The following is a 26,642-nucleotide window of genomic DNA, read 5'->3' on the forward strand; positions in this document are numbered from 1 at the left end:
AAGCTGGTAGAGGGTGGGTGTCATCTTTTTCTAGCTCCACCCCCTCAGAAAACTCTAGAATTCTCAGAGGATTCTGAACCGTTGGGGGTTTCAGTTTGAAGACCTCATTCTGAGCAATCAAGAAGGAGCCTTGCTTAACCCCACAAGCAGCCCACAGAAGTAATGGATCCTCTTGCAACTTCCTCAGTTTCCAGCAGGCTATGGGTGCTCCAGTTCTTCAGAAACCTTTTTGGAAGCAGGCAGCAGGTTACCCAAGAGGGGCAGAGCCCACAAGCAGATGCAGAAGAGAAAGATGATGTCAGAAGCGAACTCCTGGGTTGTCCCCTGCCTGATAGTGACATGATGTTATTAGGCAAGGAGATGAGCACTGCCAATACTTCTTCTCATGATATCTTTGAGGGGGTGACGGAAAGCCACAGTGAAGAGCTATCATTGCTGAAGGAAATGAGACTTGAAGACACCACCATCCCTGGGGATGAGAAGAAGCTTTCTGCATTACTTAAATCAACTGGGATGGGGATGGGAGACTCTGACGGCTCTGCTGATTCCATCATTAGTAACTCGGAGCAGCACCCACGTGAAAAAAATCATGCCACAGGAAAGAAAAACAAAGAGTCAGGTGACAGAGGAAAGTAAGTGATACATCATCAATGTTTACTCTCACTGGGCAGGTTCACATGATCATGGAGAAAGTAATATCCCTTTCTGTGCGTGCTGATCCGAAGCTGCCTAATTAGTTTAATTACCCTCGCTGGGTGTGGTTTGCTGGCATGTCCAGTTCTAGCGAGGTTGCGTAGTTGGCGTAGAGTTTACAAAGTACTCTAGGATCAACATTCTAACAGGATGGACAACCAGGAAAACTACTAGCCTTCAGTGTGGGGAATCTGAAATCAGTTTCTCCCCATGTTACCTGGACAAACAACTTCTTCTCTTTCAAGCTCTCAATTTACTTAATGGCAAAATGGGTATGTTATAGCCCTGCTTCACAGGAAAATGTGAAGACTGGGAATCCTCTTCATAATAAGCCCTTGTGTTAATTCCTTTCTGGCTGTATTACATGGGGGACTAATTAGTGTTAGGGTGGTTAAATCTGGCTATGATTGGCTAAGAATGCCATGGCAATAAGTTCAGTAAAACTTTTCTTCAGGTTGAATATTCCTCTGGTTGAGCAGACTAGTCCCCTGCTCATTGAAGTTCATTGTATGAGTTGTTACTCAGGTAGATGTGCATGGAAGGAGTTGTTAAGTGAGCACCTGGCCTGAATTTCACAGGCCTAGCTTATCATTCTGGTTGATTTCCAACTCTGTGGGATGCAACATCAGAAAAAAGAATCCAGTAGAACGACATTTAGCACATCCGTGCACACACAGGCCCTGTTTGTGTGAAGCCAGGTGTGCTGCGCCGCTGGATAGAGACCTGCCTCACTGAGAAATGTGCCAAAATGGGTGGCAGCATTTTGCAGGGTTTATCTGGCAAGATCACACACGTTTGTTTGTCTCTGAGCAGCTGCCTCCCAGGAATCAGGGCTCTTCTCAGCAGAGTGCTGCTTGCGGTCTTGTCCTGGGCTTCCCTGACAGACAGCCTGAAAATAATCGGAAAACAAAGGTGCTTTGCTCGTGGCCCTCAGCATTTTGCCCTCTATTTATTTATTCATTTATTGGTGAAGTAGGATGTGTGGGAATTTTCTTTGCTTTAAGGAACCTGCTAAGAGGAACTTCGGTGAGGTGTTGGGATTTTTAAAAACAAAACTTGACAAGTTACTGATAAGCCTCCTCGGTGGCCTCCATGAATGGAATTAATGATGGTGAAAAATTAAGAATTCAAGTTTTCGACAGAAGTGTTAAGCTATGCTGCCATGAACAATATTTAATGCAAACTTATCTTGTGAATAGGTTCTGTTATTCTGGAATACATATTATCATGGAGACTTTCTGGACCTTTTAGATAAAGATTAGTGGCTTTGTTCATACGTTTAACTAGAGGCCGCGCCTTCCAGAAAGAGATGATCCCTGGAATTAAACTATTTTAAGAACTTAGATCACTATCAATAGTGCTGATTTGTATTCATTCCAATGCATAGTGATATAGTTATTGTTACTGATAAGCTGAATTTGGATATGGATATAAGGGTGACGAATAAGAGCTTCCATCCCCATGATGAATAACAAATTGCAGAGATCCCTTTCTTGTGTGGAATGGCCATAATAACTGCACTTTGGATTTAGAGATGGAATCTCCCAGGTCCTAAGCACAGATGATGAAGTTTCCATGACTACAGGACCCATGGCAGAGATTAAGGACACTAGTACTGAAGAGGAAAAAGAACATCTACTGAAAGGTGAGGGAAAGTTTCTGCCCATCCATTTGCAGTTGCTATGCAATATTATTTACCAAATAGCTGCTATGACTTGACTGTTTATGTCATATTTGATATCTGAGATTTTAGCCTTATATTTAAAATAAAACCAAAAGTAAACATTATAACCAGGAATACTTTGTACTAGGTCAGGAGTCCCATCAAAATGGGTGAGAAATAAGCAAGGGTTGCAGTTTTCAGCATGTTCCTTGGCAGAATTAAATTCCACTGAACATACACAGTGCTGGCTCAAGCTATTTTACTTTCCTAAGCCAAAGTTAGTTCTGTTGCTCCTCACAACCACATCTTGTTATATTGAGAAGGGGGTTGTATTCCTTCATCGATAGTCTTCTCAGTTGGAGCTCCTTTCTGCTTCCGAAATGAGGGGTCTGCAGTTTGGTAAACTGTGGGAGAATAGGGACAAATCTGTTCCCATCTTAGACCCTTCTGTCCCACAGTGTAGGGTAGAGATAAGCATTTTGGCATGTGTGGGCACCAGACATTCCTTCCTTGGTCTCCACCAAGGTGCTGTATCCTTCCTACTTTTCATTATTAGCTGTTTTTTCTCTTACTGGTAGCTGTGATGGTGCAAAGCGAAATAAAGTGAGGGCCTTTGTCTGCTCCTAATCCCCCCTCCCCCCATGAATGCCACTGTGCCACATGTGGGGCTCAGAGACATTTTTAGCAATGAAGAATGCAGGTGACTGCGGGCCAATATTTTAATCTACAGTGCAACTTTTTTTTTTTTTTTGATAGCACGCAGGAGAGTTTCTCAAATTACCAAATGTGTCCACAGGCCCCAAAAGGTTGTCCATCCTTGTTCTGTGATGAAAAATGTGTTGTATCTTGAAAATTTCTCCTAAATTTTTAATCTTTCTCTACTCGTAAGTCTTTTCTCTAACAGTAAATGAAGCAAAATTATTCAGTCTCTTCTTTTTAATATGGGAAGGGATTGTAACTCTGAAAACCTGGTCTATGGTTTTTCTTTCAAATAGAAGATGTACGACTGGAACCTCCGAAAGCAGAGCTCTCTCCCTGGAACAGACTCATCAGTATGTACAAGCAACGCCGGAGGCTTCCTGCTTCTAAAGTGGTAATTATGTGATAGGGAGAAGCTTTGGAAAGTTTTTCTCTGCAAGTGGCATTTTTGTTCTGCAAGCAAGGATAAAAATGGGACTTAGGTTAGGAGACTGAAATTAACACAAGTCACAGCATGATCTTGCCCCCAGAGTACATCTGTTTCATCTGAAAATCAAAAGATTGACATTCACCAACCCACTTGGACAGATACAGAATATTCCATTTATGATTTATATATCTACAAACCAGAGAGTTATTCAAATTCAAAGAACAGATTAAAAAGACTATGGCAAAAACAAGGAATAGGACGGCAATAGGAATCAGTTGATGCAGCAGAAAGCAACTTGACCACCAGTGAAACTGTAGACACCAGTTTTCAGTCTTCAAACTCAAAATAGTCAATGAGCCCTAAATGCTGTCTGAAACAGCGGCACCCTGATCATGCCCATGCTGGTGGAGTAAAATGGGCCTTCCCAGGGAGGGAGCTCCTCAGTTTCTGTGCGGCTGTTCTGGAGGTCCTGTTCTGAGTAAGCCCCAGAGCAGGCATCAGAGGATGCTCGCAGTGCACAAACAGTAGGACTGTGTGATGAACCCGTTTTTGGGATGTGAATCTGTTCATTTCCCTGGGTTGGCTCCCCAGACTCTGGTCCACTTTGCCACAGCCCTGAGTTTGTGCTCCGGACCCAGCAGCCACAGGGTGCTCGCCCGCAATCCAGCCCCACGTGCTGTGGAAACAGTGCCCCTCTTCCCTGCAATTTGCAGCAGCCTTTGCTTGTGCTGAGGAAGGTTGCCGGTTGCGCAGCCCTTGCTCTCTGAGCATTTGCAGGCTTCCTCTCAGCTTAGCTTGCTTCCTAAAATTGGGTCAAGCATGAGAAGAAGTCTGCAATTGCCAGAGGAGTGGATTCTGCTAGGCTGTATCCCAACTCTTAACAAATAGGCCCATATAGAAGAAGACAGTGCTTGAGGTATCCTGGATTCAGACTGTTTTGGATATTAGCATTAAAAACAACACTAACTTAGGCTTGGGAACCCTCTGGGAACCTGTGAAGCTATTGTGAAATTGTTCACAGCAGCCGAAACCTGCTAATTCCCTTGCCACTGCTCATGCACAAGCAGGGGTGGCCTGATTTCCCTTGGGTGGTGGTGCCCAGTTGGAGGTTGTGCACCACAATGGATCGCCTTGTGCCACCTTTTTCACATGTGTCGCAGAGCAAGAAGCACTTGGTTGGGGGCTGTGCACTGCAGCAGAGTCCCCCCCCTCCCCACTCACCAGGGCAACGCTCATCATGTTGCTCCTCACGAGCAAGGAGCAGGGATGAGAATCGGCCGTGCAGTGCTGCAGAAAGGGGCACTGCCATTCAACTGATTCCCACATGGCTCATTCTGCATGCGCCAGAGCAGAGCTCCTCATGCTGCTTCCCAAGAGCCAGCAACAGGGGCATGAATCTGCCAGGTGGCGGCAATGGGTGGGAGGTGGCACTGGTCCCCCCCTTCCTCTATCCTGCTAGAGATGTGATCCCAACCTGGTGCCCACGAATTCTGGCACATCCACACACACAAGAAACAAACCCCCTCACACAGTAGAAACCATGAAGAATTGCTTCTTCTGATGTGTGAACTCAGCCAGTGTGTCAATAGCAGTTTAATCAGGTTGCTGATAAAGCACGAATTGCAATGGCAAAGCCTTTTGTGCCAAATTGGGAACAAAAAATCAGCCTAGGTTCTTCCTGAATTCTAGCAGTCACTTGTTTATTTTGTACAGGCTACACTGGACAGGTGATCATCCAGCCCAAGTGTGCTTATTTTTCCATGTCTAATGAGAACAGGTGCTCATCAGTGAGCAGGACCAGCACTACCAGAGAGCCTTATGGCTTGTGGAACAGAAATCAAAGAAAAAATATCGTTACCAGAGTGACGTACTCACCTCAGGTAGCAGCAGCTGGGAGGCAGTAGCAAGATGCTGGAAGAACGACCTGTGTGCCATGCAACCAGTTTTGTGCTCCCCCACTGCTTTCCGATGCAGGGGGGAAAGCTGTCCCACCATCTATGCAGACGATTTAATCTACAGTTGGCTATTATAGGTGGAATGGTGGGATATCTTTTCTTTGGTGCCTCAGGCACCAAAATATCTTGGGCCAGAACTGTCAGTAGATTTAGCAGGGGGTTTTGATGAATGCAGAGGGGAAGCTATACAGCTTTAGTATTTGTATATGATTGCAGTTTTTATTTTCTGAAATGTTGGTAGGCTAAAATAAATAAATATGGGAGGAAATAAACAAGCATCAAGAATTTAAATTAACCTCACTATCCAGAAGGTTTAATGCTATAAATGTTGCCCCGCTGTTCATCCAAATGACTGCAATGTGGTTTTGTCACAGTAAGTAATATTCACAGTAAGAAGCATACATGAATTTCAAAGATGAGCAGGTATATGAGACCCAGTCACTCTAAGGGGGATGTCTTGGGAGGCAGCAGCTTGAAGCTCTGAAGAAAGTACATGAGATTCTCACGTGTTACTATGCCGCATGCATGCCATCACAGTTCTCTGCCCATACAGGTAGCACACATGCGTTGCTGTGGGACTGGAGTGGATGGCATTGCTGCACGGTTGGCTTATAAGGTTCCTTAAGGAATAGGTATACCTCTTTGTACCCAGCCTACTTCCTGTGTTAGTGGTGAAGTACCAGGTAGATAACCTGGTACCCTCTGGAAGTTTTTGACTAGAACTCCCTTTGTATCTAGCCAGCTTGTCCAATGCTTAGGGATTATGGATGATACTTTGTAAAACAATCTGATTTTTAAATTTGCCTCTTATTTTTTCAATCCATTCTATAGTCCTAGACTTGTAAGAGCAGCATGCTATGACGAAGGCTAAAAACCTCACTAATAATGATAATATATTCTTTGTCATCATCATCATCATCATCATCATCATCATCATCCTTTAAAATATATATCACTCTTTGAGCAAAGGTACAATCCTTTCCTGATGACTATTCATACTAATTTTAAAAGGGAATGTAGTCTTTTTCATTGGTACATGCCCTTATTTGAAATATTGCAGGTGCATTTTATACATTGGTATTTGTCCTCAAGTACCAAAATTTTTATAAGCAGTAGCTTGCAATCCTCATGTATTTGGAGATAACAGACAAGCTGATGTTGAATCAAACCCAAACTCTTCAAACAGTGATGGGAAGACAGCTGGCTTGTTTTTCCCTAGATCTCAGAAATCTCCCTACCAAATCTACTTGCCTAAAGATATACAGTTAGAATCAAATAATTCTGAATGCTGGACTTTGTTTTGTGTACCGGAGTGGAACAGAGTTTATAGTCTCTTCACACTGTTCAGGGAAATGCTGCCCTGAACGTTCTTCATTTTGGAAGTCTAATTTAGGGCTGGACTAGAGGAGGAATAACCTTGTTAAATAATTATAAATCAAACCATATATTAATTATTAATTATGTACTAGTTATTAGATAATTAATAGTTAAATACTTGGGAATCAGTCATCCTTGTCAATGGACTGCCAATAATGGAGAGTCCTTCCAGTAGATCCAGATTGGCCTTCTTCTGCCTGCGCTTGCTCAAAAGACCTTCTATTGAGAATCCTTAATAGTCAGCACAGTGATGCATATAATGAGCTGCTGGATTATTTACACACCTACCCAACAGAGTTAGTCCTCACGCCTGTATTCTTTTCAATAAGTGTTAAATAATAACAGCAGACCTCTTAGAAGCACTTAAACCTTGCATTATGTTATGGCAAAACTAATCACAAAATAATTCACTGCCCTCGCTTACAGCTGTGCGGCTGCCATTGCAATGCTTCAGCTGTCATGACTGGCACCATTTGTAACAAGAAAAATGGTCACCGCGACAGTCATGAAGCTTAATGAATGGGTGATGCACTTGGACCGAGAGTTTAAGGCAAGTGCCAGGACACCTCCTGAACTCATCTGTATGCAGATGAAAACCCCGGGTGGGGAAGTCGCTTGACAAAGACAGTGATGTCCCATTACAGTCGAGAAGGCAAGGCAGGCTCTGAATGTGTGAACAGCACACCTTCATGTGTGAACAGCGCCTTCACAACTGACTTGTTAAGCCTATATTGCTGAAGAGATCACAAATCTGAATGTGATTAAGTAAGCCTGTGCTGTAGCAGAGGGCAGGCCACCCTCCTTGTGATGGGAAGTCATAGTATAGAAAGGCAGAGTATGCAGAATTTTAACTATCCACCAGCCCAGGGTGAGGGTAGCAGGGCTTTACCTCTGGGACCCTCCAAGCTGCTTTTCTTATTGAAACAAAGCATTGTGAAAGTGCTGCATCAGGCTGAAAATTCTCCTCCTTAAGCCTTTGGGTGGGTGAGGCTAATAATGTGCCTTTGTGACTATGTTTCTAATACCAAAAAGATGATACTGTGTTAATTTGTTTGATATTCTACTCTACCCCAAACTGGCTCGCACAACAGCTTCCCTAAAGGTTAGCAGTCCTGCTCCCTGAGGGCTTCATAATCGAAAGGTAAGGAGAGGCATTGCAGCCTAAGTTTTCATGGACCAGGACCTGCTATATCAGAGCATCAAGTATAACATTCAGTATCTAGTATGGGGTGGGGGAATCCAAGTGCAAGTCATGAGATCGAAAGGCCATGGATCGGGAGAAGGACAGCCTCGGCATTTCTGTGCGAAGCTCAAGTGTACGTACAGTGTAAGGCCTATGACCTAGCCTTGCTGTGCTGATAGAATACCCAGGGTGAGAAAAGAGACTGCGTTTCTGCTTGAGTCTTGAATAACAGAGTCAGACATGCTGACCAGTTGTAGTTTGGCAGTTTCACACTGCAATGTGCATTCAAAATGATTCTGCTAGTAGACTGAAAAGGATGCCCAGTATGGGCGAGTGCCCCTCGGGGCACCATGGCCGAGGTGACCACAGTGATGCCTGCCTGCCTTCCTTTGAACTCTAGTGGCTGCTGCTCAGGTGGGCCCCTCTCTTACTTTCCCCACAATGCCTTGACCAGCCTTTCCCAACCTGGTGTCTTTCGGATGTTCTAGTTTGCACTGAATGAAGAGCTCCTTTCACCATCATCCAGCATGGCCTGCTCTCTTCTGGCTTAGGTCCTACCCATTGCAGGCATGTCCTGAAGGAATGTGGTCTTCAATAGGCAAAAAAGTTTCTTAACTATTGCTTGGGTGAAGAAAGAGAGCCTGCATTTGGGTTTGCTGCAGAGCCTGGACCTTCTTAGGAGGCCTGATGTTGCTGTCATTCGTTAGCAATTTTAAATTATAGGGGGACCTATAAGCAAAGAAAAAACTCCTCCTCTCCCTGAAGGTCTCTGTGAGAAAAGTATAGTTGTCTCTGATGAACTATAGATCATTGTCTGATCTTTGATCATTAAACTATTTTTAGTTGTGGAGGTGTAGTTGACAAATGTAATGTTCTGGCACTCTCTCATCTGAGCACATCTTGTATTAAACTACTTCCATTCTGGCCTTGTCTACCTATTTGACAGGGATTTCTCTTTCAAAGTCTTTAGCAATGCCAAGAATTGGACTTTGATTGCTAACCTTTATATGAGATTTATATAAAGATCTCCCAGAGCAATTGTAGAATTGTACCTATTAGCTAAAAATGCAGGTCTGGCTGAAAATTGTCTTGATGTTCTATGGTTTCATTGTTCTTATGTGGTCTTTGTTTTCCTGTTATATGTTTTTAATTTTGAACTTTTGTTAATCACCCAGAGAGCCTTTGGGTATTCAGCCATATAAAAATGAAATAAATACATAAAAATATAGAGAAGACAAAGTGGTATGCATTCCTACCACCATTTCCACTGATCTAAAGGATGCTGAATCAATAGTGATTGCAAAGAGAACTGGCCTCATAAGATCAGCTCAAGAGAAGATCCCCCACCCGCCATCACCAGGCCTTAGCATGCTATGAGGAGTATATGGCGCCCTCTGGTAACTCTAATGAGTGGTTCCTCCACCTCCCCAACCTTGACCTTACTTTTTTGGAGCAGGTAAAAAAGGTGGGGCAGACGTGTTAAATGCTCCTTCCCAAAAGTGTACGGTCACTGGTAGGGCCAGTCCAAGAGATTCCACTGCCTGAAGTGAAGGAAAAAATGGCACCCATCCCCAGTCCACAAACCGAAACTGCTAAGCTGGATCTTACTTCAGCACTGACAGTGAGGCAACCAGCTAGTTTACAGGGATTCTGGACAGGTGGCATGGCATGGTCTCTGCTGTTCAACAGAAGATAGCATATTTTGCCGAAGATTTGGTAAAGTTCTTGTCTCCCTCATATCAGAGGCTGTCAGAATCCTGTTCCCAGAAATGGGGGAGCAGTGGGTGGTAGGAAAAACTGCTTCAGTAAAGGAAACAGTTTTTTCTTACATCAAAAGGAGCCCTTGCCTTCAGAATGTTTGGGAAAGCAAGAGAAATTTAAGTCAGTTATCACTGGTGTTCTTAATAAGCTGAAGGCTGTTAGACCTTGACATGACTTCAAGAAACTCTCCTGGCTTTTGGACACTAGGAAAATTCACTGAATCCTTATAACCTCTTTGCCATTCCCTGGTAGAGGCCGTCCTAGACAAAGACATAACTGGTGTATACTGCCTTCTAGCTGGTAGCACTAGGCAGACTAAGCAGGCACAAATCAAGAGGAGGTTAGAAAGCTTATCAAGCACCCTTAGGAAGGTTACAAAGGTATATTTGTTTTTATCATTGGAAATGTAAACTGCACAGAAAGCCCCATGGGCTATGGGTGTGGTATAGAAGTGGAATAATAATAAGAAAAAGTTTATTGTTGAAATGAGAACTGATTGATCTGATTCACACAACATGATAGCCTATGGGTTAAACAACCCATGTGCTGTGGTGCCTGAACCGGGGAGAGTGGTCTTGTTGCGCCCCATAAGCCTGCCACTGTTGCTTTTCATCAGCAACCAGTACACAGCACCTTGGAGGTTGCTTAGCGTGGCATCTGAACACAAACACTGAGTTGTTCAGGGGCTAAAACACTCAATGGTTAACCCAACAACAAGCCATGGTTAGCCACTCTGGGACACTCCGGGACAGAACAACACATTAAGCAACTTAAGAAGGAGACAATTGTGAGCTGTGAAATAAAAGCGGAAGAGGTGGGCATGCTGAAAACAGCACACTCACTCTCTCCTGCTCTTTTTTAACAACCCATGGGTTATGTAACTCATGGGATGTCATGTCATGCAAATCAGTCCAGGGTGTGTGTGCTGTCCATTGCAACCACCACACTACACCAGCACAGAGCTTTTGCCAATTAAAATGAGGAGCATCTCTACAGCTGAAAGTAGCATGTTGCACATGTATTTTGGGCTTTTTTGAATCCTCGCCACACAGACAAGCAGGTGGCTGGGCAAAGGGCTTAATGATACCATTCTTCATAACATGTTTTCTAGCCTCATGTAAATAGCCTGATATCCATCTATTGACACTACCTGTTATTCTCAGCACCATTAATACTGAACTGCTGGGAGCACTTACACAGCTAGGTACTTTAGTAGTCATTATGTAGTAATTAATTAGCATAATTAGCAGTAGTTTTAACTATTCTGGTACCTGGTGCACTGCCACGCTATCAAACAAGACCTCATCTTGGATTATAGCACCCCGAGGATTTTCACTTTTGCACCTGCAGAGTAGTTATTACCTTACCCTTTGTGAAAGCAGAAAAATAGTTAGTCAGCCAGAATGTCCATGATGCCTGAGAAAGATATAAATAATTCTGAATACACTGAGCATTCAGAAGCTTTGAATAGTATAAAGTGTGGATACCTGAGTCATATCAGGATCCTGTTTTGTGGAGTAAACACTTTTGGGTATGTTTCCTTTACATTGGTTACCAGTATGTTTTTGGGCTTAGTTTAAATCAGTCAAGCCCAGCTTGATGCTTCCAAAACATTTTGGACTAAAACTCCCAGCATTCCTGACCATTGCCCATGGTGACTGGGTCTGATGGGAGCTGAAGTTCACAACATTTGGAAGGCACCAGGTTAGGGAAGGCTTATTTCAGTTGATGATTATTGGCTGGAAAGCCTAACATGGTGTGGGTCCAGGAAATATGAATGAACATAAGAATAGCCCTGCTAGATCAGACAAATGGTCCACCCAGTCCAGCACTCCATACACAGTGGCAATCCAGCTGCCCACAGGATTCCTCAAGCAGGACGGCCACAAAACCTTCTCCTCATCACCTGGTGCAGACAGGCAATGCGCTCTTTTGGTAAAGGAGGTAGCACATAGCCTGCAAGGCTAGTAGCCACTGATAGCTTCCTTCTCCATGCAAGGCCATGTTTTCTTACATGAACTGGCCCAGGCACAACATTCATTATTAGAGGTCTTGCCCAGCTTCATGTTGCTATTGGAGTTGGCTGGGACATAGGATGCAGCCTTCCCTATAGTGATGGCCATGTTGTGGAATTCACTTTCCCAGAAGGCATGAGTAGTCTTTCCAATATTTGCTTCTAAATAGGCAGTAGGGACCTTTTTGCTCCAACACACTTTTGGTTCAGCTCCCGTCCTTCTAACCTGCCACCCTGTAAGCCCACGTCACTTTTATATCTCTGCTCTACTTTTTGCAAACTCTTTTTTGCTCTCATTTTATTTTATTATGTGCATACTATAGAGTATTCTAGCACCTGAGGGGCTTTGTATCAAAAGGCAGGATACAAATATTTTAAATATATAAAATAATATTTCATTGTATGCATGAGGCCTAACAATATGGATGCACCCAGCCAATATTTGTCCAAGAAATACAAATACAGGTTTTGTTGGGTTGTTTAATTAAAGGGCATTACAAGCAAAATTGTGCTATATAAAGCATTCTACAACTGCAATTCTACACTCATTTACCTGGGAATAAGTCCCGTTGAACTCACTTCTGGAATTACTTTTTGATTGGACACACACAGGATTACACTGAAAGTGGTTAACATGCAAGAATGCAGAAACAAAAACACCCGATTATGATAATCAGTTACCACTGCAGTTCACAGAAAAAGAAATTCTGTGGGTGACAAAGTGCTGAAGATTCTTTTTGAATAAAAGCTGACTTTCAGAAAAAGCCCTGAAATGGGGGCCAGGCCCCAACAGCCTCCACTGCCCTGTGGCGATAGCCTTACTTCAAATATATAGCCAACTTTGTTTGAAATCTTAGCACTCCAAAGCTCTGTGTATGTAAAGAGGACTTTGTAAGTTCATAAAAGTAACCTTCTATAATGTGGGGTCCTTTTATATATCTGTACAATGGAGAAAACAAAGACTTTGGAATTTACTCCATATTTTTTGAATACTAGAATTCTTTCTTCCCTTTTTGACCAAACGTTTGGCATTATTATCTGCCTTTTCTAAAGGAAGTAAATCAAAACTGCGTTGCTGTCTGCATTATTCATCTTTCTCGCTTTCTTGGCCCTTTCTGATAGAGTTGAAGGGCTCCTTGACTGCAATCTCATTCCATTTAGAGCAGAACGTCTCTTGCATTCAGCATGGCTAGGACCCAGGCAGAATTTGTTTGGAATGTTCTGCTGGGGTGACACTATCTCTTGGGTAACCTATGTATGAAGAATGGATATCTCTTTAAATAAAGTGTGCATTAGAGCCTTGCATTATGTTCTGTGAGAGAAAAACAAGGAAGTTAGGGTGCAATGCTGTATGTCCGTTCCATGGCAGAGTGGCTCTAGGATTTGGCAGGCAAGCGACCACACTGGAGGAATCCCAGATATGCTGCCTACCACAGGAACCCCTGTGGAACCCGTCAGAGATGCTGGCAGAACGGTCTGCAAATAGAGTGGTTTCCCTGTGAAAATACACTGGTGGAAGGACCACAGTGGTTGGGATGTGGGCAGCAGAAGAGAGGAGCTCAGTTATTTAGTATCCTTTCCCATAACTCCTTTAATCTGCAACCAGTTTCTCATCAATGATGCCAGTTCTTGACTTGGGGCAACACTTTTCCTCCTTTGCCTTCTCAGGGGGAAATTAGTCAGTGTGGAGAGCCATTGTGGTGTAGCGGTTAGAGTCTTGGACTGGGATTTAGGACACCCAGGTCCCCGTTTGGTCATGAGGCTCACTGGGCGATCTCGACTCTCGGGCTAACCTCACGGCTGTTGAGAGGTTAAAACAGAGAGGAGGAAGATGAAGAGGATTATGCGAGTCACCTTTGGTTTCTTGCAGGAAATGACAAGGAAAAAGCCTCCCCCCGCCGTGTCAGTCTTTCCCCGCTACACCATCATATAACTCTTACAGATAATCCACGGTGTGTTTACTGAGAAATAAGTCCAGCTAATTCAATGGATCTTACTTGGAAGTAGGTGCACAAAAGACTATAGCCTTAAGCAGGCATGTCTTTCCATCTAGTGATTACTACAAATGCTTGTACATGTATATGTATGATTTCTGTTTTAATCTCGTACCATTTTAGTAATTTCATTTTTGCAACAGCCTGTGGCTGGTACCAATACAACTGAGCTGTTCCTTTGGCACACAGAATCAGCCCTCAAATAGTCAATCACCATATGCATTAATCAAATATATCTGTTTACCTGAGTTCTATTATATTGTTTTGTTTACCCAGCCGTAACTAGAAACAGTGCTATACGGCCCCCTTCCACAATCATCCTGTTCTCCTTGTAGTCCCATCTTCAGGATATTCCGGCTCAGCCAGTAATTGAGGATGAAGCCACATTGGACCTTATGATATATGGCATTGCAGCACCCAAGGCCCATATCACCCTCTCAAACTCCCCTGGGACTGTCTCTGCCTGTGACAGGTAAGTTTCTGTGGTGCTCTTCACCCCTCAAATTCTGAAACTTTGCATGTCAAATGCCAGGTGCATTCTGCTGAAAGGTAGGCTGTAACGAGTAAGCAATCCGTCCTCCCTAGGCAGGGCACCCTCACTTGGGGTCCAACCTGCTTGATACAAGAGCCTTTTAATACTATCTGGGAGAGGATGCAGGAATGAGAAGAAGAAAAGCACCCCATCTTTTCTCCTGACGCCTTTCCTGGCTGTGCCATGCAGTGCTAAAGGGCTCAGGCCTTGAATCTCAACACTTCATTCTGTATAGCACATTCAGACTTGGTTTCTAGAGAGTGGAAAGACAAGAGGTGCTGTTTTTCTCCCCCTCTCCCCCACAAAAGTTTTATGAACTACTGGGGGGGCATATTACCCCCCACCTACTATGGTCTGGATGACGTCACAGTGATTGTCCTGCCCCTGGCATCATGTCACCCGCTTTTTCCTTATTCTCCTTTTTTCTTTACGCTGGGAAGAAGCATGGGCCTCTTCCTAATATGGAGAAAGGGACCCGGCTGCCCCACATTCCTGCTGCTGCCTCCGATCTGAGACAGGAGACAGCAGCAAAGAGGAGTAGCAGGTGTTGGGACTCACCTGTGCTGGAGAGAGCAGGCCAGCCTCCCTCCCTGCTGTTATCTTTGATCTGGAATTGAAGCCACACCTTGCAGCAACCTCAAGAGGCTGGAAATTTGGTAAATGTTCTACACCCCTGAACTCTGCAATGCAATCAAATGCCTAACAAGGACTTGCCATTGAGGACAACTGGGCATTTTCATTAGTACCAAATGAGAAGTGATACTAATTACTGATGTATGAATAGCCTGCATTTTTGCTATGCAAATATCAGAGTGAGCAATTTAAGGGTTGGGAAAGGGCAAGTTTATTCCTTTTCTCCCAGCCATGGCCTTCTTCTCCAAAGCTGTTATTTACATTTCAAGGGACATTTCCAGTGATACTGATCTCAGTCTAAACAGGAAATGTATTTTAAAAACTAGAGCTAGGATGCATTGCAAGATCTGCACTTCTTGTTCTTTACTAAGCAGAATACAGCTGAAAATTGGAATCTGTGACTTTGGAATGTGGGAAGTAACTTGTGATGGTGCTACATGTTACCACTGGGTGGCAGTGTCCAATTTAAAATAAATTGGTCTGTCTAGAAGAGTATCTCCAATAGTAGCAACCAAACTTTTTGGCAAATGTACCAGAGTCAAGTCATGTTTGAGACAGTGCCATTTTAATATGCACGCATTCCATAAACAGCATCCTGTACCTCCTTGTACTGAGTTGGGGAATACTTAGCCTAGAACTGTGGTGTGCAGAGAAAAGATGAGTAATAGGCATGTCCTCATTGCCTGTGCCACTTGTGATATCTGTGTCACTTGAATTGCCTAAATAAGGGATGTACAATAGGACATCTTTAGGCCTCCCTAGATTGGCATCATTATACAGTTATTGCTCAGGTTCCATTCTGATATCTGTTAGAGCGAATTTGCATCTTCAAGGCAAAAAAGCAAGACAAGTTACAATGGCAACTTCTCACTGTCTGATAGTGCTTCCTCTGCTGTTTGATTGCCCCATAAAACATAGTAATGTGAGTGACAGGTTCATCTAAAAACTGACAGGCAACGAGTGATGCACTCCCCCTCCCATGTCTCTCCTATTTGGGAAATATTTAGAAACCTGCAAGGCTGTATCTGCACTAGCAGGAATGATCACAACCCCAAACTACTTGAATATTCTCAAATGGAACAAATGAGAGGAGATTTGTGAAGGGAACTCCATTGGTTGGCCCATTCTGGAAGCTGTACTTTCAGGTAGTTTCTTGGGTTATGCTAGCAACTGATACTTTCCCTTTGCACTAGCAGTCATTCCTTCTAGTGCAGTGTGTTCAGAGCCACAGTGTGCTGGTACTGGGTACTGCCCATAATTTTAGGGTGACAACTAACTCTTAGAAAAAGAGCATTTCCTGCTGTAAAAATCCACCCTGGGTGCTCTTGAACAGCCTTTACATTAGATAAAACAACAGAAACCAAGAAGGCAACCTTCTTACACCACAGCAATGACTCACCATTTATTTATAAATTTTGCACTTTTCCTTTTCACATTTCATTTTTATGTAGACTCCGTTTTCCCTCTCCTCAGCATTAGAATTCCTGCATGTCCTGTTTTTGTTAAATAGCAAACAGGTGGCCCTCTCACAGCATTTTCTCTCATCAGGAAAATCTGCTCGCCATATTAAGTCACTAAGTCTAAATGTAGGGTATTAGGTGATCACTAGATCAAAACAATATACAAACTAAAAAAGAAAACTCAGATTTCACCCCAACATGTTCATTTGACAGCTTTTCATATGACGAGAAAATGTGGATCAAACAAATATTCACTCATACCATCTGGATAAACCTTGACCTGGCATCTAGAAGCGCAATAAAATATGAGCAGAAGATTACCTTGTGCTCTTGTGACTTTCAATTACCTTGAACTTGGAATTAAGATAACCTCTGAGAAATCACTTCTGATCCTTATGGAAAAAATATGTAGCAGGATGGTCATAGCCCTGTATGAAGCAGTCCAATAGGTACATCCGATAGTATATATGTACTTTAGAGCCAAATTATTTCATGATAAACCAGTGCAGACAGAAGTCCTTAGAACAGTTTGAGTTTTGTTTAGTATACTTCATAGAAGCCATTTATTTACAGATTTGGGAGAAAGGATTGCGAATAGCAATTCCAGACTATGAACTGACCAAAGTAACACCACATCTGTCAACTTTAATCCTAACTGGTAAAATGAAAGTGCACAAGAACACACCTTCGAACGCATTCTGGCAAAGGTGCTAAAGATGCTTCTAATATATTGGGTGTTTTTGCTTTCTCTTCCATTCCTATCAAGGCTTCCTGATAATAAGGTCAGAGAAGTGGACGGAGACTGTGAGACGGAACACAGAGACTCAGGACCAAATGATGATGAAAGCCTTGAGCACCCTGAGGTATCGTGGATGCTAACAGACTGGGTATTCATTTGGGAAGGAACTGATGTGTTAAGTCAGCTATATCGCTCCCTCCAATCAAAACGTCTTGGATTTTCTCTGACTTTGAATTTCCATTATCGGTTCCTTCCTCTTGTACTCTTATGACAAGCTGAACAAATAAATGGTCCTTCATCCTAGGCAGAATCTGCCTCTGGAGACTGAAAGCTGAGATCTGTTCAGTCAATTGCCCACACAACTTCATCCCTCCCAAGGCCCCAACCCAGTCAAGCTTCCCAGTGTAATACTCCCTTCACTGTAGCCCTTTTTCTTTCAAATTTGATGGATATGGAGTGAGTTTACATCTTCTGTAACACCCCTTAGCACTAGTTATGACAGCAAAATCCCTAACTGGGATGTAAACCATCTCCCAGCATATCATGAAAGCAAAGGGATGCCCAACTGATTCTGCTACAAAAATATACCTAACTTCCGAATGAGCAGAAGCTGACAGAAAGGGAGGGAAAGTCAAGCTGACCCTTCCTTGCACAGGAAAAAAACATGTCTGGAATTTAGCAAAGCATCTGAATGGGCCTAGCTTATTACCTAGTGTATGTATGCCTGAATAATGCACCATCCCTCCTCTGTCTCTTTTTCATTTTAAAAGTGGGACTGTCCAAGTATTAAGGCATCTTTCATGCCAGAAGAATGTAATGCCTGTTTGTTCTGGACAGGGCCAGCCCCACTATGTGGCTCAGTGAGCACAAGAGTCTCAGGTGGCAGATGGGGAGGGGGGCATGATGAAAAAGCTCGCCTCCTGTCCCCTATCCAATCCCCATGGCTGCATTCCTGCTTTGGAACTGACTCTGAGTTTGTTCCTGAGCACTAGCAACAGTCTGCCGCTGTTTTAAATTCCCCCAGCTCGCATTCTGGGGAGCTTCAAATGGTGGCTGCCTGCTAAGGATGCAGCTCTTACTTGAGCATGCTGCCACAGCCGGCCAGCGGTGCTGGAGGGAGGATGCAATGTGAGTCATTGAGGTAGCAGCAGCAATACCTGGATGGGGCTGAAGCTTCCTCTCTCCTGAGATGCTTCTGCCTGGGCCAGTTAAACTGCTCCAGCAGGAGAAGGGTGTGAAGAACAGGAAGTGACAGGCAGGTGGAGGCAATGGGGACCGTGCGGTTGGGGAGATGCCTTTTATTCGCCCAGCTTTGGCAGTGACGCAGCTAAGTTGCCCCTGGCTCTGGTGTGGCGTGAGTGAGTAGGGATATGCCGTTTATTCAGGTGCTGTAACACAGCAGCAGCACCAGAGACTGGAGACCGAATGCTAGAAACGAATAATCCTGTACTTGGACAAAGGTGGTTTTGCATTTGTTGTGGTTCCATGCTGTCAAGTTGTGTCTGCTTATGGTGATCCTATGAATGAATGCCCTCCATAATGTCCTGGGTTTGACAGCCTTGATCCACTCTTGTAAAGAGTTTCGTATTACCTAGTTCTCAAAAATCAGCAGCAAAGAGTCCCGAATATGTTAAAAGTGAATGCACTTACTGTGGCATAAGCTTTTGTCAGCTAGAGTCAGATGCCTAAAGAAGTTGATTCCCATCCATGCCATAACAAATGTGCTAGTCTTTGAAGTGCTACAGGAATCCATTGTTTTTGCTGCAACACCACCTGCAAGTTTTCTTGAAAGAATGATAAAATCTATAGAGGTTTATTGTGCAGTTTCACCATGAGTGGGTAGACACAACACAACAAGTCATGGTGATTTCTTGCACAGGATAGTCTTTTGTGTTGTCTGAACTCTCTCGTGGTATTTCAGCATGGTATGTTTGGTTTTTAGAAATCACGACAAGAAAGAATGGTCTGCTTAGGATTTCCTTGCTTCACCATGGTTGCTCTGGTTGCCCAAACCGGGCATTGTGGTTTCCATGGTCCAAGTATGCAGTTACCATCGAGTTCCCTGGAAAGAGTGGCAGCTTTTGCAGGAGCTGGTCCAGCCATCCAGCAAGGGATTGAATTTCAGGCATGGTGACTGATGGGATATATGCTAACAGCAAGAAGACTGAGCAGGAAGGGTGGAAATGACACTAGCATAGAAACCACATAATTGTCTGTCAGACACATCCAGGCTAAAAAAACCCCATGTGTCAAGAAACTATGGACTGCTTGTTGTGACATGTGAACCCAGCCCATGAGTTGCCTCTTTTGTTTTTCTTTTTTCCCTGAAAGAGGCACTTGGCTTTTAATGGGTATACAACAGGCAGAAATTCAACATTTGCACCTTCCACTGCTTCCTTCAAATTTCTGCATGCAACGTAACTCTTAAGGGCAAAGAGTCAGTGTTAGGGGGCCTTTGACAAGTACCTTTGTTCATCTTACAGCTGTTACTATGTGTATATATAGCATAATCACTTGTTATGAGTTAATCATGTTGTGAGCCACCCAGACAGCTTATGGCTAATGGAATGGCATATGAACTAAACAAATAAATAATAAAATACGGCAACCTCATGCACAGATGGCAAACTGAGTCCCTGAAAAAGCTCATGGCTTGATCTTCACAAATGCTGAATTCGCTGGGGCAATGAACTAGATGAAAGAATATCTAGTGTTTCCTCTGCTTATTAAGCAGTGGATTATTATTATTATTATTATTATTACTTAAAATATTTCTATCCCGTCCTTCATGACAGCGTCTCAGGATGGCTTACAATGGATAAATGGATCATTGCATTACTTGTCTGGGGTCAGCAGAGAGAAGAGGTAAAGTAAATGGCCAGTGTGGTGCAGCGGCTGAGGTGCGAAAACCCAGCTTTAAATCTCTGCTGAGACATAAGGCTGCTTGGGTAGGCTTGAGTTTAGCTTGCATCAGCACGTGGCAGGCTGCTGCAGCTGCCAGGGTCCACCACTGAGCCCTCTAAAACCATGCCCGCCCCCACTGATCAATGTCAGGTGTCTACAGCTGGGAATCGCCATTTTAATTTCCCACAATGCCCCAGACAAATACTGTGTTGGGCATATGGCGGCACTCAGCCACCCAGTACAGAATGGATTATTACTACTGCTGCTCAGTTTACCAGCAGAGGATAAGCCCACTCTGGGCTAGATTATCTCTGCCCCAGCTTCTCTTCAGGGTAGCTGTGTAAATGCAAAGGAGGAAGGTGGAGTATCAATACAGATAATGACATTGTCCCATATGTAATTGCAACATTTTGTTTCTTCTCTCCTTGTTAGAATGCATACTGAGAAAACACTGTTGGAATCAACATGACTCAACCAACTGTGCCGTTCCTTCCTTTGCTTACTGGAAGATGGTCTGCTGTGAATTCTTACATGTATCTACCTGACTCTTTCCAGCTGTTTAATTGTTTTTGTAGGAGTTTCTTCCATTCTTCGTTTAACAAGCATATAACCTTTCCTCACTTTCACCTGTTCTCTTAGGAATAACCCTTAGTATAACCCCAGTATATATTTCAATTTGATGAATTACTCTATTTCCCTTTCCCCACTGTTGTCTCTTTCCCCCACTCCTCATTAAATGAAGTTTTGCAATGAATTTGTATCCTTTCTGCTCCTTAATATGTATTTCCAATCGTCATACAACAACAAAAAAGTTGTGTAAGGTCTCATTGATCACAAAGCAGCAAAATTATTCCATGTTTAGGATATTGACATTCTGACAAACCAAGCCTAAACAGGTGGAATAAAACATTTCTGTTCCTTTCTTATTTTCATTCCTTTGTCTCCTTTTTTCCAAACCCTCCTATATTAAGGATAAAATAGGTTTTGGATGACAAAAAAATATTTGTCCTGAGTGGTAGGGAGTCTGAGATTCCACAACACTATTGTCATAGATACAGATCAATCAGACAGTCACTGTTTAGGTATTCCTTTGTTACCTAACATGCCTTGGTCTTAGAGCTACAATGAAATTTCAGCTTTAAAAATCCATTATATTCGATATTGGTCAATGTTGATTTTGACCTTGACATTTAATAGAATCTTAGTGCCTTAGAGTGTAATCCTATGGAAATTTAGATAGGAATTGCAGGCCTTTTCTGTCTAATCTTGCATAGGATTGTGTGGCTTCTTGGATGCCATAGTTTTCAGCTGTTTTCAATTTACAGTATCAAACGCTGTAAACTGTTAACGCTGTAAACTGTTAACTGGCAAGCATAAAATAACAAAGTCACTGAAAACTATCATGGAATCCTGCTATCAGATCCAGAAAGAGACAAAAGTATTGATGCAAAGATTTGGACATTCAGCACACAGTTGGCACTAAATATGTAGGAAAGGATTTGGAAGACCATTGGGGAAAGAGTACATCTATTTCAGCTTTCCTAATTCCTCAGCCCCATTCTTTTATTGAAATATTTTTGATCAGACAGTTGAAACCATCTGCTTACATTATCTGTTATTCACCTCCGACTAGCATGCTGCTTTTCAGGATGATGGAGATTCAAGCCATGACACTTGATGTCCTTTTTCTAACTGTACTGTGGATAAGGACCAGGAAATGGATCTTGTAACTTGCTAGGTAACTTCAGCCATTGGTTATCTAGAAACTCTGGGTCAGCCCCAGTTGTTTAATCCATAGGTCATGAGAGTTAATCCAGAACAGTTCTGGCACCTAAAGTCTCTGCTAATCTGGGAATTCTATGAAAGGAAACACACACCCTGTCAACCTGCCACAAGACAAAGCCTTCAACATGCATGGTGTCTCCCAGGAGATTTCTGTATAGATCAGTTGCTATTTGTGTACAGATCCCCTTAATTACTTTTCAAGTTAGTCTGGAGCTGTTCTGCTTCTGGCCTTGCAGCACAGGTCTGGCTGGGATCCAGAACATTAAGGGCAATGGATCTAGATTTCACAACACCTCATTTTTCCTAGGCTTATAATCTTCTGTACTTGGGTGAAAGATACTTGGCTCTTACTATATAGAGGTAGGTATTGTTCCTCATGGCTTCTGCAGCTGTTAAAAATGTGTTGATTTGACAGTTACATCATATCCTATTTCCCAAATAATGGTGAGACCCGGTTATTAAAGAGCAATTCATTTGGCTCTTCTGGCTTGTTACAAGCAAAGCTTGTGGTGCTCGTGAAAGTGACCAGTTCATGGTGTAGCAGTTACTTGTTTGAGTTTTCACAAGCATCACCATGGATCATTACCATGCTACCTCACTGCATCCTCATAGGATTTCTGGAACTGGAAAGAATAAATTAATAGCAAAAGTCCTACTCTGTGCTCATGTTGAAGCAAGCAGACAGAAGTTTCACCATGAATTTAACAATCAGCATGAGCTCAGCATTCTAGTTTTTAAATTTTTTGATGCAATACAAAAGCAATGAAACCACACCCTAAGGAACAAAGCAGAGAGAAAAATAAATTACAATGCTTGAGTTATATTTAAGAAATGAAAAAGATACATAGCATTGGTTACGTATATATCCCTATATATATATTTGTAGATAATAGAACATAATATATTATTAAAAAGAGTAATGCATATATTTGACAAGCATCCCAAATATCCATATATTTCTCAATTTGTAGGCCACCCATTAAAAATGAAAGTAGCATTAAATTCTTCACACATTGCATTATTATAGGCAGCTGTTTACCCTTCCAATGTCATGGCATTCTTTTAACAGTCAAAAGGGCACAGAAAATGCATTTGCTCTGACCTTGTCTTAGATTCTAAGATATGAGCAGGTAATTCAAAAGAACATGTAAATGTTAAAATATTAAAGAACTTTCCATCACAAGATTTATCTGAATAATTTCCTCCTGTTCAAAGGAAGCTTCCATCAGGTATTGCCAAAACATATGGAGAAGAGAAGCATTAGCAGCATTGCACTGCTGGCCAATTTAATTAAATCTTTTTGAGATTTTGTGGGATTCAATATACTCAAAACATTAATTATTGCTGCATTGAGCATAACCTGAGAGCAATATTCCCTTGTGAAATAGCACTCCATGATAATGAAGTACTCTGTTAGTCGGACAATATAGGGTATTCCAGTTTGTTGTTCTATTTTTCTTGAGATCCTTTTAACCCTATTTATTCACCAATATCAAATATTTATAAGCATAAATTGAAGACCAATGTAATTTTTCAGCCTAAGCCAGTAAGTCCAATAACACAGACAACTCTAAAATTGTGAAAGGAGCAGGACCAGACCTAGATTCTAGCAAGTGTTTCAGTTACATGTATTGCCATGCAGCCATAACTGACAGTTTATATTTAGTCCAAAAAATTGGCAAACAATTACTATCAGTGCTGACAATTGCCACTCTTGCCAGGCTTGCCCAAGTGGTCAGTGTCACCTACGTACATCCTGCTGGTTCGTTTGGATCAATATCAATCAGTGTGGAGAGGCCTGATGATGTTAGCAAAACGATCTATTTGTCGGAAGCATCTAAAAATCTCAGTGTTGGCACTCACGTAATTAATTTCTCATTGCTGTTTTCTGCTGCCAGACGTAACACATTCTGAAAACAGTGAAATGCCGATGCGCACGTTATTTCTGTTTCCACTTTCTTCCAGCTCATGTGCAAAGAGGGACTGTGTACAGCTCTCCCTTGATAAGAAGTGTACATCCCCATTGCATGTAGAACCCACGCCCTTTGCCATGATGAGTTGCGTAAGATCTCCCTTTGCAAGGGCAAAATGTGGAAGTGAGAGCCACTCTTGTATCCCCCATTTCCCACTTCTCGGAATATATGAAGCCTCAATCACTAAATCTGGGGCTTAATAGAGTATCTCTTACTCAATTAAGAGAATTTGGAGTGGGCTGGAACAGGGAGAGATGTTCCAATGAGACATTAATCTGCCTTACTCAAGAAATATCTGCGGCAATTTAACAGGCACTAGAGTGTTTCAAACCCACAATGAAATGCTAATTGGTGTACAAATCTCCATTCTGAAAGTGACAAGAAAATCTTGGATTACTTAGTCTCTGTCAGGTACAGTCAATCAAGTATACCTCCCATACTCCGTTGGCCCCTTCTCATAAATAACCCTAAAATATCCACTGAATGCTGCTTACAGATGTGCATCCAGAAGAATGAACTGATTCTAATGCACCAGTTGCTGTTTTGTGGGGTTATGTCAAAATGTGATCCTGGGAGTATCAAAGTTGCTGGAATCAGAAAGTTCCAACAGTCAAGTTTTGTATATCCACAGTTGATGTTGGGTTTCCAAGAAGCTCAGCTCTAATTTATATACTAACATAATGTTTTCATGTCCAGAACTTCATGCCTTGAGTGGGGATGCTGAACCTCAGGTCAAATCCAGTCCTATTGGTGTGCCAATCTATCCTTCCAGAGTCCTAGAAGGCTGAAATGCTTCTTCAGAGTGACTGGCAGGAAAAACCTTGCGGTAAAATGTCAGCATTTTGGCTCCACCCCTTTTGCCTTTAGCCCCACCCAGCCCTGGAATGTAGATCTTCCTCCACCCTGAGAGCTTCTCCTACATGTAATTCAGTCCTAAGGCTGATGGAGGCTCCACGAACCTGTGCTAGAGGCATCTGAAAATGTCATGATGTGAATTCCATAGCAGCTCTGGGATCTATTAAATGATCCCAGGCTATCCGTGTGTGGCATGTTTTACAGTGTGATGTTAGATCTTCCATCATCCCCAGGCCTCCATATCCCAAAATGACACTTCAGGCTGCAAGTCTGCGAAATCTGTTTGAAAATTCTAGTCAGGCTGCACTGAATAGGAATAATATTGCTTACAAAGTACTCTTAGATCAGCTGGGATGAAAGGTACTATATGAAATATAACATAATCTAGTTTCTTCAGTACCATTTTTTAAAAAATAAAATGTTGTGATCTTGTAAATAACATTCACTCTATTTACATTTTTATAGGCTGTAAAGTAAAAATGGCTATTTGTGTTTAGACGTCTCTTTTATGGTTTACAGCTTCATCAAGACTTTCAGATCAATTTGCTGACAAGAGAATTACCAAACTTTGAATGCTTCACCAGAACCCATAATCCATTGCAGGCAACTATGGAGGCTGAGTGACTCAGCAGATATACGGAAATGGCAACGTCCAGTTTCTGTTTACACAACCAGATGGACTGCGTTAACAATTGTCTCTTGCAGTAAGGTCAGATTTCAGACCAAGCCTAGTTGACTCACCTACAGTAAGTATTTCTAATAGTCAGAACACTAATGGAGTTTCCCGTTGTCCCTCGCAAGATGTAAGAGGCAGGATCCTCTGTTAGAAAATATACACACCGCATTCCTTCAAGTTTCTTTGTCCAAAGCAATCCCGATATTGCTTCCTGAATCATTTTGTTTTGCGGAAGAGAGAACTGGAAGCCAAGGTGTTGTTCTATGTACAAATGTTTAGTCTGAAATGTTTTATTATGTGTTGTTTTGCTTTGGGATAGGGTGACCATAGAAGTGAAAATACATCACTGAGTAAGAAGGCAAAAGGCACATAAAGATTGCATATGCTAATCTCTATGTATAGACACAAAAGCAGTAATAATTATAATTAGAAATATAATGTATCTCATCACAATAGGGAAGACTGCAATGTCTACACTTTGGGTCCAGATACAAATAGTTGCTGGGGAACTTCAAGGCCCCATTCCGTCGTCAGATAGGTTGGGGTTTTTTTGGCTTTGAATGGGACTCAGACTGGACAGCCCTTCAAATGGAGAACTGTTCTTTTCTATAGAACCCTATAGAACCAACCAATCTATAGCCAACCAATTTATGAATGCGCAGAAACAAGTGCACAGATGTGCCACTTCCACAGTTACATCAATCTTCACAGCATGCTGAAAGCAAACCTCCCCCCTGAAATTCTCTTAGCAAGTTGGCAAGAAACCACTTCCTACTAACACCATCACAGGGAAAGGAAACAGCTGTCAGGTGCCCTGAATTGTGCCTAGATATAGATCCAGACGAGAGCTCCATTGCTCTTGTTCCAAAGGAACATACGAGGGATTCATAAGAAGAAGCAGTGCCCCTTCCATTGTGTTTAGATCCAGCTCCAAGACCTGCTGAACTCTGCAGCTAAGAATCTAGAGTCTGAATCTGATTCTTTCCTCCTATCTCCCAATCTCCTTTCCTTTTGTTTTATCTTCTAGACTGTCTTATTTTGTAAGCTACTCTGGAATCCTGTCTGACTGAAGGGGAAGATAAGAATGCTACAAATAAATAACAACATCAGAAACTAACTCAAAACTTAAGCTGCTACTATTGAACTCTCCCCCTCCACCACACATATATTTTCACCTACACACTGGATACAAGATAAAACTGGTTTTCCAGCCCTCAACTGTACAGAAAGAGGTTGCTCATATTTCAGATGTTTGAACAGCCAAAGCCCAGAAGCACTCTCTAAGCACCTTTTACGGAATACCAGTTTGCAGAAAA

General features: G+C 42.5%; 1 protein-coding gene across 1 annotated transcript; it reads left to right on the forward strand.

The window, feature by feature from the left end:
* Positions 1-162: 162 nt before the first annotated feature.
* Positions 163-20,597, forward strand: LOC123024324. The gene is made up of 6 exons (XM_044431916.1): positions 163-632; positions 2,226-2,338; positions 3,352-3,449; positions 14,105-14,241; positions 17,161-17,257; positions 20,470-20,597. Exons 1-6 carry the CDS (start codon positions 163-165, stop codon positions 20,479-20,481), a joined length of 927 nt encoding a protein of 308 aa, XP_044287851.1. The 3' UTR covers positions 20,482-20,597.
* The last annotated feature ends 6,045 nt before the right edge of the window (positions 20,598-26,642 follow it).

Source organism: Varanus komodoensis, unplaced genomic scaffold (assembly GCF_004798865.1).
Source record: "Varanus komodoensis strain SLA01 unplaced genomic scaffold, ASM479886v1 scaffold1, whole genome shotgun sequence".
Classification (NCBI taxonomy): Eukaryota; Metazoa; Chordata; class Lepidosauria; order Squamata; family Varanidae; genus Varanus; species Varanus komodoensis.

Coding starts and splice junctions, on each gene's coding strand:
- LOC123024324 (XM_044431916.1), top strand. CDS start 163: ATGGATCCTCTTGCAACTTCCTCAGTTTCCAGCAGGCTATGGGTGCTC. Junction 3,450..14,104: donor GGCTTCCTGCTTCTAAAGTG/GTAATTATGTGA, acceptor TTCTCCTTGTAG/TCCCATCTTCAGGATATTCC. Junction 14,242..17,160: donor ACTGTCTCTGCCTGTGACAG/GTAAGTTTCTGT, acceptor ATTCCTATCAAG/GCTTCCTGATAATAAGGTCA.